The sequence below is a fragment of the Bombina bombina genome, chromosome 2 (assembly GCF_027579735.1).
Source record: "Bombina bombina isolate aBomBom1 chromosome 2, aBomBom1.pri, whole genome shotgun sequence".
Classification (NCBI taxonomy): Eukaryota; Metazoa; Chordata; class Amphibia; order Anura; family Bombinatoridae; genus Bombina; species Bombina bombina.
The window spans coordinates 1389687786-1389702467 of record NC_069500.1 but is presented as its reverse complement, the minus strand read 5'-3'; the positions used below and the strand labels follow the sequence as shown (position 1 = coordinate 1389702467).

Below are 14682 nucleotides of genomic sequence, written 5' to 3'. Positions count from 1 at the left end.
CAATGAAGAGATTTGAATAAAACCCCATCCCCTGTTCCGGAACTGGAACTGGCATAATTACTCCAGTCAACTCTAGATCTGAAACACAATTCAGAAATGCTTGAGCTTTTACTGGATTTACTGGGACACGGGAAATAAAAAATCTCTTTGCAGGAGGTCTCATCTTGAAACCAATTCTGTACCCTTCTGAAACAATGTTCTGAATCCAAGGATTGTGAACAGAATTGATCCAAATTTCCTTGAAAAAACGTAACCTGCCCCCTACCAGCTGAGCTGGAATGAGGGCCGCACCTTCATGTGGACTTAGAAGCAGGCTTTGCCTTTCTAGCTGGCTTGGATTTATTCCAGACTGGAGATGGTTTCCAAACTGAAACTGCTCCTGAGGATGAAGGATCAGGCTTTTGTTCTTTGTTGAAACGAAAGGAACGAAAACGATTATTAGCCCTGTTTTTACCTTTAGATTTTTTAGCCTGTGGTAAAAAAGTTCCTTTCCCACCAGTAACAGTTGAAATAATAGAATCCAACTGAGAACCAAATAATTTGTTACCCTGGAAAGAAATAGAAAGTAGAGTTGATTTAGAAGCCATATCAGCATTCCAAGTTTTAAGCCATAAAGCTCTTCTAGCTAAAATAGCTAGAGACATAAACCTGACATCAACTCTGATAATATCAAAAATGGCATCACAGATAAAATTATTAGCATGCTGAAGAAGAATAATAATATCATGAGAATCATGATGTGTTACTTGTTGCGCTAAAGTTTCCAACCAAAAAGTTGAAGCTGCAGCAACATCAGCCAAAGATATAGCAGGTCTAAGAAGATTACCTGATAGCCTACCACACCTGGTGTTCCCAGGCGGTCTCCCATCCAGGTACTGACCAGGCCTGGCCCTGCTTAACTTCCGAGATCACACGGGATCGGGTGCATTCAAGGCAGTGTGGCGGTAGACAGTAGTACGTTTAGCAAGGGTAGAAATAGCCCCATCAACTTTAGGGATTTTGTCCCAAAATTCTAATCTGTCAGACGGCACAGGATATAATTGCTTAAAACGTTTAGGAGTAGTAAATGAATTACCCAATTTATCCCATTCTTTGGAAATTACTGCAGAAATAGCATTAGGAACAGGAAAAACTTCTGGAATAACCACAGGAGCTTTAAATACCTTATCCAAACGTTTAGAATTAGTATCAAGAGGACCAGAATCCTCTATTTCTAAAGCAATTAGTACTTCTTTAAGTAAAAAACGAATAAATTCCATTTTAAATAAATATGAAGATTTATCAGCATCAACCTCTGAGACAGAATCCTCTGAACCAGAAGAGTCATCAGAATCAGAATGATGATGTTCATTTAAAAATTCATCTGTAGGGAGAGAAGTTTTAAAAGATTTTTTAAGTTTACTAGAAGGAGAAATAACAGACATAGCCTTCTTTATGGATTCAGAAACAAAATCTCTTATGTTATCAGGAACATTCTGCACCTTAGATGTTGAAGGAACTGCAACAGGCAATGGTACTTTACTAAAGGAAATATTATCTGCATTAACAAGTTTGTCATGACAATCAATACAAACAACAGCCGGAGGAATAGCTACCAAAAATTTACAGCAGATACACTTAGCTTTGGTAGATCCAGCACTAGACAGCGATTTTCCTGTAGTATCTTCTGACTCAGATGCAACGTGAGACATCTTGCAATATGTAAGAGAAAAAAACAACATATAAAGCAAAATTGAACAAATTCCTTAAATGACAGTTTCAGGAATGGGAAAGAATGCCAAGAACAAGCTTCTAGCAACCAGAAGCAATAAAAAATGAGACTTAAATAATGTGGAGATAAAAGCGACGCCCACATTATTTGGCGCCTAAATGCTTTTGGCGCCAAAATGACGCCACATCCGGAACGCCGACATCTTTGGCGCAAAATAACGTCAAAAAAATGACGCAACTTCCGGCGACACGTATGACGCCGGAAACGGAAAATAATTTTTTTTTGCGCCAAAAAGTCCGCGCCAAGAATGACTCAATAAAAACAGAATTTATGTTTACCTGATAAATTACTTTCTCCAACGGTGTGTCCGGTCCACGGCGTCATCCTTACTTGTGGGATATTCTCTTCCCCAACAGGAAATGGCAAAGAGCCCAGCAAAGCTGGTCACATGATCCCTCCTAGGCTCCGCCTACCCCAGTCATTCGACCGACGTTAAGGAGGAATATTTGCATAGGAGAAACCATATGATACCGTGGTGACTGTAGTTAAAGAAAATAAATTATCAGACCTGATTAAAAAACCAGGGCGGGCCGTGGACCGGACACACCGTTGGAGAAAGTAATTTATCAGGTAAACATAAATTCTGTTTTCTCCAACATAGGTGTGTCCGGTCCACGGCGTCATCCTTACTTGTGGGAACCAATACCAAAGCTTTAGGACACGGATGAAGGGAGGGAGCAAATCAGGTCACCTAAATGGAAGGCACCACGGCTTGCAAAACCTTTCTCCCAAAAAATAGCCTCAGAAGAAGCAAAAGTATCAAACTTGTAAAATTTGGTAAAAGTGTGCAGTGAAGACCAAGTCGCTGCCCTACATATCTGATCAACAGAAGCCTCGTTCTTGAAGGCCCATGTGGAAGCCACAGCCCTAGTGGAATGAGCTGTGATTCTTTCAGGAGGCTGCCGTCCGGCAGTCTCGTAAGCCAATCTGATGATGCTTTTAATCCAAAAAGAGAGAGAGGTAGAAGTTGCTTTTTGACCTCTCCTTTTACCAGAATAAACAACAAACAAGGAAGATGTTTGTCTAAAATCCTTTGTAGCATCTGAATAGAATTTTAGAGCGCGAACAACATCCAAATTGTGCAACAAACGTTCCTTCTTCGAAACTGGTTTCGGACACAAAGAAGGCACGACTATCTCCTGGTTAATGTTTTTGTTAGAAACAACTTTTGGAAGAAAACCAGGTTTAGTACGTAAAACCACCTTATCTGCATGGAACACCAGATAAGGAGGAGAACACTGCAGAGCAGATAATTCTGAAACTCTTCTAGCAGAAGAAATTGCAACTTTCCAAGATAATAACTTAATATCAACGGAATGTAAGGGTTCAAACGGAACCCCCTGAAGAACTGAAAGAACTAAGTTGAGACTCCAAGGAGGAGTCAAAGGTTTGTAAACAGGCTTGATTCTAACCAGAGCCTGAACAAAGGCTTGAACTTCTGGCACAGCTGCCAGCTTTTTGTGAAGTAACACAGACAAGGCAGAAATCTGTCCCTTCAAGGAACTTGCAGATAATCCTTTCTCCAATCCTTCTTGAAGAAAGGATAGAATCCTAGGAATCTTTACCTTGTCCCAAGGGAATCCTTTAGATTCACACCAACAGATATATTTTTTCCATATTTTGTGGTAAATTTTTCTAGTTACAGGCTTTCTGGCCTGAACAAGAGTATCAATAACAGAATCTGAGAACCCTCGCTTTGATAAGATCAAGCGTTCAATCTCCAAGCAGTCAGCTGGAGTGGGACCAGATTCGGATGTTCGAACGGACCTTGAACAAGAAGGTCTCGTCTCAAAGGTAGCTTCCATGGTGGAGCCGATGACATATTCACCAGATCTGCATACCAAGTCCTGCGTGGCCACGCAGGAGCTATTAAGATCACCGACGCCCTCTCCTGATTGATCCTGGCTACCAGCCTGGGGATGAGAGGAAACGGCGGGAATACATAAGCTAGTTTGAAGGTCCAAGGTGCTACTAGTGCATCTACTAGAGTCGCCTTGGGATCCCTGGATCTGGACCCGTAGCAAGGAACCTTGAAGTTCTGACGAGAGGCCATCAGATCCATGTCTGGAATACCCCACAGTTGAGTGATTTGGGCAAAGATTTCCGGATGGAGTTCCCACTCCCCCGGATGCAATGTCTGACGACTCAGAAAATCCGCTTCCCAATTTTCCACTCCTGGGATGTGGATTGCAGACAGGTGGCAGGAGCGAGTCTCCGCCCATTGAATGATTTTGGTCACTTCTTCCATCGCCAGGGAACTCCTTGTTCCCCCCTGATGGTTGATGTACGCAACAGTCGTCATGTTGTCTGATTGAAACCGTATGAACTTGGCCCTCGCTAGCTGAGGCCAAGCCTTGAGAGCATTGAATATCGCTCTCAGTTCCAGAATATTTATCGGTAGAAGAGATTCTTCCCGAGACCAAAGACCCTGAGCTTTCAGGGATCCCCAGACCGCGCCCCAGCCCATCAGACTGGCGTCGGTCGTGACAATGAGGTCACCCCTTGTGACAGGTTGTCCAGGGACAGCCACCAACGGCGTGAGTCTCTGGTCCTCTGATTTACTTGTATCTTCGGAGACAAGTCTGTATAGTCCCCATTCCACTGACTGAGCATACACAGTTGTAATGGTCTTAGATGAATGCGCGCAAAAATAACTATGTCCATTGCCGCTACCATCCAACCTATCACTTCCATGCACTGCGCTATGGAAGGAAGAGGAACGGAATGAAGTATCCGACAAGAGTTTAGAAGTTTTGTTTTTCTGGTCTCTGTCAGAAAAATCCTCATTTCTAAAGAGTCTATTATTGTTCCCAAGAAGGGAACTCTTGTCGACGGAGATAGAGAACTCTTTTCCACGTTCACTTTCCATCCGTGAGATCCGAGAAAAGCCAGGACTATGTCCGTGTGAGCCTTTGCTTGAGGAAGGGACGACGCTTGAATCAGAATGTCGTCCAAGTAAGGAACTACTGCAATGCCCCTTGGTCTTAGTACCGCTAGAAGGGACCCTAGTACCTTTGTGAAAATCCTTGGAGCAGTGGCTAATCCGAAAGGAAGCGCCACGAACTGGTAATGCTTGTCCAGGAATGCGAACCTTAGGAACCGATGATGTTCCTTGTGGACAGGAATATGTAGATACGCATCCTTTAAATCCACCGTGGTCAAGAATTGACCTTCCTGGATGGAAGGATTGTTCGAATGGTTTCCATTTTGGACGATGGAACCTTGAGAAACTTGTTTAGGATCTTGAGATCTAAGATTGGTCTGAACGTTCCCTCTTTTTTGGGAACTACGAACAGATTGGAGTAGAACCCCATCCCTCGTTCTTTTAATGGAACAGGATGAATCACTTCCAGAAGATAACCTTGGGAGACTATTTCTAGCGCCCAAGGATCCAGAACATCTCTTGCCCAAGCCTGAGTGAAGAGAGAGAGTCTGCCCCCCACCAAATCCGGTCCCGGATCGGGGGCCCGCATCTCATGCTGTCTTGGGAGCAGTGGCAGGTTTCTTGGCCTGCTTTCCTTTGTTCCAGCCTTGCATTGGTCTCCAGGCTGGATTGGCTTGAGAAGTAGTACCCTCCTGCTTAGAGGACGTAGCACTTGGGGCTGGTCCGTTTCTGCGAAAGGGACGAAAATTAGGTTTATTTTTGGCCTTGAAAGACCTATCCTGAGGAAGGGCGTGGCCCTTGCCCCCAGTGATATCAGAGATAATCTCTTTCAAGTCAGGGCCAACAGTGTTTTCCCCTTGAAAGGAATGTCAAACAATTTGTTCTTGGAAGACGCATCCGCTGACCAAGATTTTAACCAAAGCGCTCTGCGCGCCACAATAGCAAACCCAGAATTTTTCGCCGCTAACCTAGCCAATTGCAAGGTGGCGTCTAGGGTGAAAGAATTAGCCAATTTAAGAGCACGAATTCTGTCCATAATCTCCTCATAAGAAGAAGAATTACTAATAATCGCCTTTTCTAGCTCATCGAACCAGAAACACGCGGCTGTAGTGACAGGGACAATGCATGCAATTGGTTGTAGAAGGTAACCTTGCTGAACAAACATCTTTTTTAGCAAACCTTCTAATTTTTTATCCATAGGATCTTGGAAAGCACAACTATCTTCTATGGGTATAGTGGTGCGCTTGTTTAGCGTAGAAACCGCCCCCTCGACCTTGGGGACTGTCTGCCATAAGTCCTTTCTGGGGTCGACTATAGGAAACAATTTTTTAAATATGGGGGGAGGTACGAAAGGTATACCGGGCCTGTCCCATTCTTTATTAACAATGTACGCCACCCGCTTGGGTATAGGAAAAGCTTCGGGGGGCCCCGGGGCCTCTAGGAACTTGTCCATTTTACATAGTGTTTCTGGAATGACCAGATAATCACAATCATCCAAATTGGATAACACCTCCTTAAGCAGAGCGCGGAGATGTTCCAACTTAAATTTAAAAGTAATCACATCAGGTTCAGCTTGTTGAGAAATTTTTCCTGAATCTGAAATTTCTCCCTCAGACAAAACCTCCTCTAAAACAGAGCAGTCGCGCTTTCGCTGATAAGTGGGCATATTGGCTAAAATGTTTTTGATAGAATTATCCATTACAGCCGTTAATTGTTGCATAGTAAGGAGTATTGGCGCGCTAGATGTACTAGGGGCCTCCTGTATGGGCAAGACTGGTGTAGACGAAGGAGGGGATGATGCAGTACCATGCTTACTCCCCTCACTTGAGGAATCATCTTGGGCATCATTTTTACTAAATTTTTTATGACATAAATCACATCTATTTAAAAGAGAAGGAACCTTGGCTTCCCCACAGTCAGAACACAATCTATCTGGTAGTTCAGACATGTTAAACAGGCATAAACTTGATAACAAAGCACAAAAAACGTTTTAAAATAAAACCGTTACTGTCACTTTAAATTTTAAACTGAACACACTTTATTACTGCAATTGCGAAAAAGTATGAAGGAATTGTTCAAAATTCACCAAAATTTCACCACAGTGTCTTAAAGCCTTAAAAGTATTGCACACCAAATTTGGAAGCTTTAACCCTTAAAATAACGGAACCGGAGCCGTTTTTAACTTTAACCCCTTTACAGTCCCTGGTATCTGCTTTGCTGAGACCCAACCAAGCCCAAAGGGGAATACGATACCAAATGACGCCTTCAGAAAGTCTTTTCTATGTATCAGAGCTCCTCACACATGCATCTGCATGTCATGCTTCCCAAAAACAAGTGCGCAATAGAGGCGCGAAAATGAGACTCTGCCTATGATTAGGGAAAGCCCCTAGAGAATAAGGTGTCCAATACAGTGCCTGCCGGTTATTTTACATAGTTCCCAAGATTAAAATAATTCCTCAAGGCTATGGGGTATAAAATATGCTTATATATAAATCGTTTTAGCCCAGAAAATGTCTACAGTCTTAAAAGCCCTTGTGAAGCCCTTTTTTTCTTTATGTAATAAAAATGGCTTACCGGATCCCATAGGGAAAATGACAGCTTCCAGCATTACATCGTCTTGTTAGAATGTGTCATACCTCAAGCAGCAAAAGACTGCTCACTGTTCCCCCAACTGAAGTTAATTCCTCTCAACAGTCCTGTGTGGAACAGCCATGGATTTTAGTAACGGTTGCTAAAATCATTTTCCTCATACAAACAGAAATCTTCATCTCTTTTCTGTTTCAGAGTAAATAGTACATACCAGCACTATTTTAAAATAAACTCTTGATTGAATAATAAAAACTACAGTTAAACACTAAAAAACTCTAAGCCATCTCCGTGGAGATGTTGCCTGTACAACGGCAAAGAGAATGACTGGGGTAGGCGGAGCCTAGGAGGGATCATGTGACCAGCTTTGCTGGGCTCTTTGCCATTTCCTGTTGGGGAAGAGAATATCCCACAAGTAAGGATGACGCCGTGGACCGGACACACCTATGTTGGAGAAATGAAGCATTTTCAGCCCCCGCGAGCCTAACAGCCCACAGGGAAAAAAGTGTCAAATTTTTGAAGGTAAGAAAAAAATTATTAATTCAAATGCATTATCCCAAATATGAAACTGACTGTCTGAAAAATAAGGAAAGTTGAACATTCTGAGTCAAGGCAAATAAATGTTTGAATACATATATTTAGAACTTTATAACAAAGTGCCCAACCATAGCTTAGAGTGTCACAGAAAATAAGATTTACTTACCCCAGGACACTCATCTACATGTTTGTAGAAAGCCAAACCAGTACTGAAACGAGAATCAGCAGAGGTAATGGTATATATAAGAGTATATCGTCGATCTGAAAAGGGAGGTAAGAGATGAATCTCTACGACCGATAACAGAGAACCTATGAAATAGACCCCGTAGAAGGAGATCACTGCATTCAAATAGGCAATACTCTCTTCACATCCCTCTGACATTCACTGCACGCTGAGAGGAAAACCGGGCTCCAACTTGCTGCGGAGCGCATATCATCGTAGAATCTAGCACAAACTTACTTCACCACCTCCATCGGAGGCAAAGTTTGTAAAACTGAATTGTGGGTGTGGTGAGGGGTGTATTTATAGGCATTTTGAGGTTTGGGAAACTTTGCCCCTCCTGGTAGGAATGTATATCCCATACGTCACTAGCTCATGGACTCTTGCTAATTACATCAAAGAAATATTTACACCATACCTTATTGTAGATCATCCTAGTAACAGGCTTGAGAGCTTGAATCATGGTCTCAATGACCGACTCAGAAAACCCACGCTTAGACAGAACTAAGCGTTCAATCTCCAAGCAGTCAGCTTCAGAGAAACAAGATTTGGATGAAGGAAGAGACCCTGAAGTAGAAAGTCCCTTCTGAGAGGCAGTCTCCAAGGTGGAAGAGACAGCATCTCCACTACGTCTACATACTTGATTCTGCGAGGCCACGCAGGGGCTATGAGAATCACAAACACTCTCTCCTGCTTAATACGAGCAATGATCCGTGGAAGGAGAGCGAACTGAGGAAACAGGTATGCTAGCCTGAAATTCCAAGGGACCACCAAAGCATCTATCAGAGATGCCTGTGGATCCCTTGACCTTGAACCGTACCTCGGAAGCTTGGCATTCTTGCCTCCTCCTGCTGGCCAGGAGTGATTCCCAACAGTAATTGATGATCCCGTGGACTCACTATATCTTAGGAAAGAAAAGAGTCTACCCATGCTCCATATACAACATTCGGATAAGCCCTGCACTCTGAAGGGAAATGGAAGGGAAATGGACCTCAACTCAACTGAGAACCCCTCTCACTGAAGAACAACAAGCAAGTCTTCGTTAAGTGAAGTTAGTTTGTTAATAAGTCGGGTGATAAGCTTCCCTGAACAGAAAGGTCTTTAGGGAACATTTAAAGGAGGAGAGGTTAGGGGCAAGACTGACAGCTCGAGGAAGTGTGTTCCAGGGGGTTGGTGCCGCACGAGAGAAGTCCTGTAGTCTAGTATGAGAGGAGGTGATGGTAGAGGACGCAAGAAGCAGGTCATTGTTGGATCTTAGGGGACGGGCAGGAGTATATTTGTTGATGAGTGAGGACAGGTAGGGTGGGGCAGCGTTGGTGAGGGCTTTGTAGGTCAGGGTAAGAATTTTGAATTTAACTCTGCTGTGAATGGGGAGCCAGTGAAGGGACTCGCAGAGAGATGCAGCAGAAACAGAGCGTCGAGAGAGGTGGATTAGCCTGGCAGATGCATTTAGGATGGATTGCAGGGGAGAGAGGCGGGAGAGAGGGAGGCCAGTTAGTAAGTTGTTACAGTAGTCAAGTCGGGAAATTACCAGGGGGTGGATTAGCTGTTTAGTAGTTTCAGCACTCAGAAACGGACGAATTTTGGAGATATTGCGTAGGTGGTTGCGGCAGGATGAAGAGAGCAGTTGGATGTGGGGGATGAAGGACAGATTTAAGTCAAGCGTGACTCCGAGGCAGCGGACTTGGGGTGATGGGGAGATAGTGGTGCCGCCAACAGCGATAGAAAAATTAGAAACTGGAGTAGAGTTAGAGGGGGGGAATTAGAAGTAGTTCGGTCTTGGACATGTTTATTTTTAGGTGGTGAGAGGCCATCCAGGAGGAAATGCCAGTAGACAGACCCATCAGAGGCACAGCACAGGGCTAAGGATCTTTAAGGTTAGAACAAGGAGCAGCACACTGTAGACCAGGAGATTGGCGGGCATGCCCACATTTCAAGTGGGAGGCTGGTGGCCTCTCTGCAATGGAAGAAGATACCTAGCTGAACCAGTTTACCCCTCTGCCCTGTTAATAGGTTCTCTTTGGAGGAAATGGGTCTCAAATCATTTAGAGAACCCCTGCCAACCGACAATAAGATCAGCACTTTCACTATCATTTCTTGCCGGAACAAAAAATTGACTGAGGGATCATGTGAGGGATTAAAAGCTCTGCTGTGTTTGGTGTTTTGTCTCCACTTGTGGACTGGACTTTGAACCAGCATGTGATGGATTTTAGATTCTCACCGTCTTCTGAAAGAAAAAACAAATTGTTTATGGCAAGATGCACAAACCAGTTGGAATACAAATCTGTACCTCATTACAAATCCATGGAGCCTCGAACCCAACTTTGTTGTTATCTCACATAAAACTAATTTTCTGAGTCTTGCAATATGCTTGCTGGCTCTTACACAAGCATGCTACTAAAAAATAATAATAAATGTCCAGCAATCAAGACATGTTAATGTTGGGAACCACAAACAGGTTTCAATTATTTTTGCAAACTTTTTAGAAGAGGGTACCATGTAAAATCAGACCCATAGCCCTACAATTCCTGCCAGCCCCATAACCACATAAGACCTCAGACTATATCCCTGACCCTGCATCTATCTGTCACTCCGCCAGAATCAGATTAGAACTCTGACCATACACGTTATCTGTCAGTCATATACCTACAATCAAATAAGTACCCTTAACTCAGCAAGTTGTTTGTCACATACCCGCAATCAGATTAGACCACTGACACCGCAGGTGACCCCTAACCCACGAGGTCATCTGTCAGTCACAAACCCACTATCAGACTAAATACCTATACCTGCAGGTTGTCTGACTGTCACATACCTGCAATCAGATTAAACCCCTGATCCTGCAAGTCGTGTCCGTCACATACCCAAAATCAGATTAGACAAATGACCCAGCAGGTCATCTGTCAGTCACATACCCACAATCAGATTGAATACCCGTACCTGCAGGTTGTCTGAATGTCACATACCTGCAATTAGATTAGAGCCCTGATCCTGCAAGTTGTGTCTGTCACATGCCCACAATCAGATTAAAACCCCTGACCCTGCACATTCAGAATCAGATTAGATCCCTGACCCTGCAGGTTGTGTCAATCCTATACCCACAATCAGATTAGATACCTAACCCATCTGTCAGTCACATCACCACAATCAAATTAGTAGCCTGACCTGCAGGTTGTCTGACTGTCATATACCAGCATTCAGATTAGACCTCTGGCTTGCAGCCTCTCTGCCAACCCCCCGGTAGCAACATCAAATCAAACACCTGGTTCTTCAACCCCTTTGCCATATCAGGCCCTAGATAAACTTCCAAGCTATAAATAGGAGAAATATAGGTGAAAATTGTGACTCCCTTACTTGTAGCTGATATTAAATCCAGTTAGGTTGTAGGCAGCATCACTGAAAAAGTGCAGCAAGGCAAATCCAGAGGTAATTGCGACTTCAGGAACAGAATCATTGCTTTCTCTCTCTGGCACAATGAGTCCGCTGAAAAGACAACAATAAATGAGCTTTACAGTAACAGGTTAGTGAAAAATACACAAAAGACAAAATTAAAGTTTCATAATTCAGATAGAGCAGCAGTTTTAAAAGACTTTTCAATGTACTTCTATTATTAAACTGTGCACTTTCTTTTTATATGCCCTGAGGCACCAGTTACAACCAAGTATATGCAAGAGTTCCCAAGATAGAGATAGATAGAAATAATGAGTATGTGATTGGCCGATGGCTGTCACATAATACAGGGGCTGAAAATTAAAGTAAACTTTGAAATGTATCAGAAAAGAGCACAACAATTAATGCTCACCCGATAGATTAATTTATTTCATGGTGGTGAGAGTCCACAATCCATTACTCCTGGGATTTAACTCTTGGCCACTAGGAGGAGGCAAAGATCCACAAAACTCCAAGAGTACTTCATCCCTCCCACCACTCTAGTAAGCTAGTCTGATGTTTAGTCAAGCAAGGAGAAGTAAGAAGATAGGAAAGGACAAGACAGGGAACATGAGGTGCAAACTAGAACTGTCACCAGGAAAAAAATATAATAAAACTGGGCGGGGCTCGTGGAGAGCCCATCCAGTGCTGTGTATGTCACAGCAGAGGATCTGATAAGGAGTATACAGACGAACTAACAGGAGAAGGCTAAAAGACCATTCTCTGCAAGACCTGTGGCAGGCTTGTGACTAACTCCTTCACTGGGAGTAATTATGCCACTGCCCAATACTCCAATCTACGCTCTGTCTCTCAGTTGCAGATCTCTGAGGGGAAAAAACATAATTTATGCTTACCTGATAAATTCCTTTCTTCTGTAGTGTGATCAGTCCACGGGTCATCATTACTTCTGGGATATTAACTGCTCCCCTACAGGAAGTGCAAGAGGATTCACCCAGCAGAGCTGCATATAGCTCCTCCCCTCTACGTCACTCCCAGTCATTCGACCAAGGACCAACGAGAAAGGAAAAGCCAAGGGTGAAGTGGTGACTGGAGTATAAATTAAAAAATATTTACCTGCCTTAAAAACAGGGCGGGCCGTGGACTGATCACACTACAGAAGAAAGGAATTTATCAGGTAAGCATAAATTATGTTTTCTTCTGTTAAGTGTGATCAGTCCACGGGTCATCATTACTTCTGGGATACCAATACCAAAGCAAAAGTACACGGATGACGGGAGGGATAGGCAGACTCTTTATACAGAAGGAACCACTGCCTGAAGAACCTTTCTCCCAAAAATAGCCTCCGATGAAGCAAAGGTGTCAAATTTGTAAAATTTGGAAAAAGTATGAAGCGAAGACCAAGTTGCAGCCTTGCAAATCTGTTCAACAGAGGCCTCATTCTTGAAGGCCCAAGTGGAAGCCACAGCTCTAGTAGAATGAGCTGTAATTCTTTCAGGGGGCTGCTGTCCAGCAGTCTCATAAGCTAAACGAATTATGCTACGAAGCCAAAAAGAAAGAGAGGTAGCGGAAGCTTTTTGACCTCTCCTCTGCCCAGAGTAAATGACAAACAGAGAAGACGTTTGTCGGAATTCCTTAGTTGCCTGCAAGTAAAATTTTAGAGCCCGGACTACATCCAGGTTGTGCAGTAGACGTTCCTTCTTTGAAGAAGGATTTGGGCATAAAGAAGGAACAACAATCTCTTGATTGATATTCCTGTTAGTAACTACCTTAGGTAAGAACCCAGGTTTAGTACGCAGGACTACCTTATCCGAATGAAAAATCAAATAAGGAGAATCACAATGTAAGGCTGATAATTCAGAGACTCTTCGAGCCGAGGAAATAGCCATTAAAAATAGAACTTTCCAAGATAACAACTTTATATCAATGGAATGAAGGGGTTCAAACGGAACGCCCTGTAAAACATTAAGAACAAGGTTTAAACTCCATGGTGGAGCAACAGTTTTAAACACAGGCTTAATCCTGGCCAAAGCCTGACAAAAAGCCTGGACGTCAGGAACTTCTGACAGACGTTTGTGTAACAGAATGGACAGAGCTGAGATCTGTCCCTTTAATGAACTAGCAGAAAAACCCTTTTCTAAACCTTCTTGTAGAAAAGACAATAACCTAGGAATCCTAACCTTACTCCAAGAGTAACCTTTGGATTCACACCAATGTAGGTATTTACGCCATATCTTATGGTAAATCTTTCTGGTAACAGGTTTCCTAGTCTGTATTAAGGTACTAATAACTGACTCAGAAAACCCACGTCTTGATAAAATTAAGCGTTCAATTTCCAAGCAGTCAGCTTCAGAGAAGTTAGATTTTGATGTTTGAAGGGACCCTGTATCAGAAGGTCCTGTTTCAGAGGTAGAGACCAAGGCGGACAGGATGACATGTCCACCAGGTCTGCATACCAAGTCCTGCGTGGCCACGCAGGTGCTATTAGAATCACTGATGCTCTCTCTTGTTTGATTCTGGCTATCAATCGAGGAAGCAACGGGAAGGGTGGAAACACGTAAGCCATCCTGAAGTCCCAAGGTGCTGTCAGAGCATCTATCAGGACTGCTCCTGGATCCCTGGATCTGGACCCGTAACGAGGAAGCTTGGCGTTCTGTCGAGACGCCATGAGATCTATCTCTGGTTTGCCCCAACGTCGAAGTATTTGGGCAAAGACCTCCGGATGAAGTTCCCACTCCCCCGGATGAAAAGTCTGACGACTTAAGAAATCCGCCTCCCAGTTCTCCACTCCCGGGATGTGGATTGCTGACAGGTGGCAAGAGTGAGACTCTGCCCAGCGAATTATCTTTGATACTTCCATCATAGCTAGGGAGCTTCTTGTCCCTCCCTGATGGTTGATGTAAGCTACAGTCGTGATGTTGTCCGACTGAAACCTGATGAACCCCCGAGTTGTCAACTGGGGCCAAGCCAGGAGGGCATTGAGAACTGCTCTCAATTCCAGAATGTTTATTGGCAGGAGACTCTCCTCCTGACTCCATAGTCCCTGAGCCTTCAGGGAATTCCAGACGGCACCCCAACCTAGAAGGCTGGCGTCTGTTGTTACAATTGTCCAGTCTGGTCTGCTGAATGGCATCCCCCTGGACAGGTGTGGCCGAGAAAGCCACCATAGAAGAGAATTTCTGGTCTCTTGATCCAGATTCAGAGAAGGGGATAAGTCTGAGTAATCCCCATTCCACTGACCTAGCATGCACAGTTGCAGTGGTCTGAGGTGTAAGCGTGCAAAGGGTACTATGTCCA

General features: G+C 43.7%; 1 protein-coding gene and 1 non-coding gene across 2 annotated transcripts in view; both read right to left on the bottom strand.

The window, feature by feature from the left end:
* The window catches only part of ATRN (attractin), an 868210-nt gene that overhangs the window by 642931 nt on the left and 210597 nt on the right, over positions 1–14682 (bottom strand). Inside the window, exon 3 of the mRNA XM_053700335.1 lies at positions 11353–11481. Within this exon, the coding sequence (XP_053556310.1) occupies positions 11353–11481 (129 nt within the window). The remainder of the gene's footprint in view (positions 1–11352; positions 11482–14682) is intronic.
* LOC128650482 (5S ribosomal RNA) lies at positions 832–950 on the bottom strand. Its single transcript, XR_008400780.1, has one exon. It is a non-coding gene; the product is annotated as a 5S ribosomal RNA (ribosomal RNA).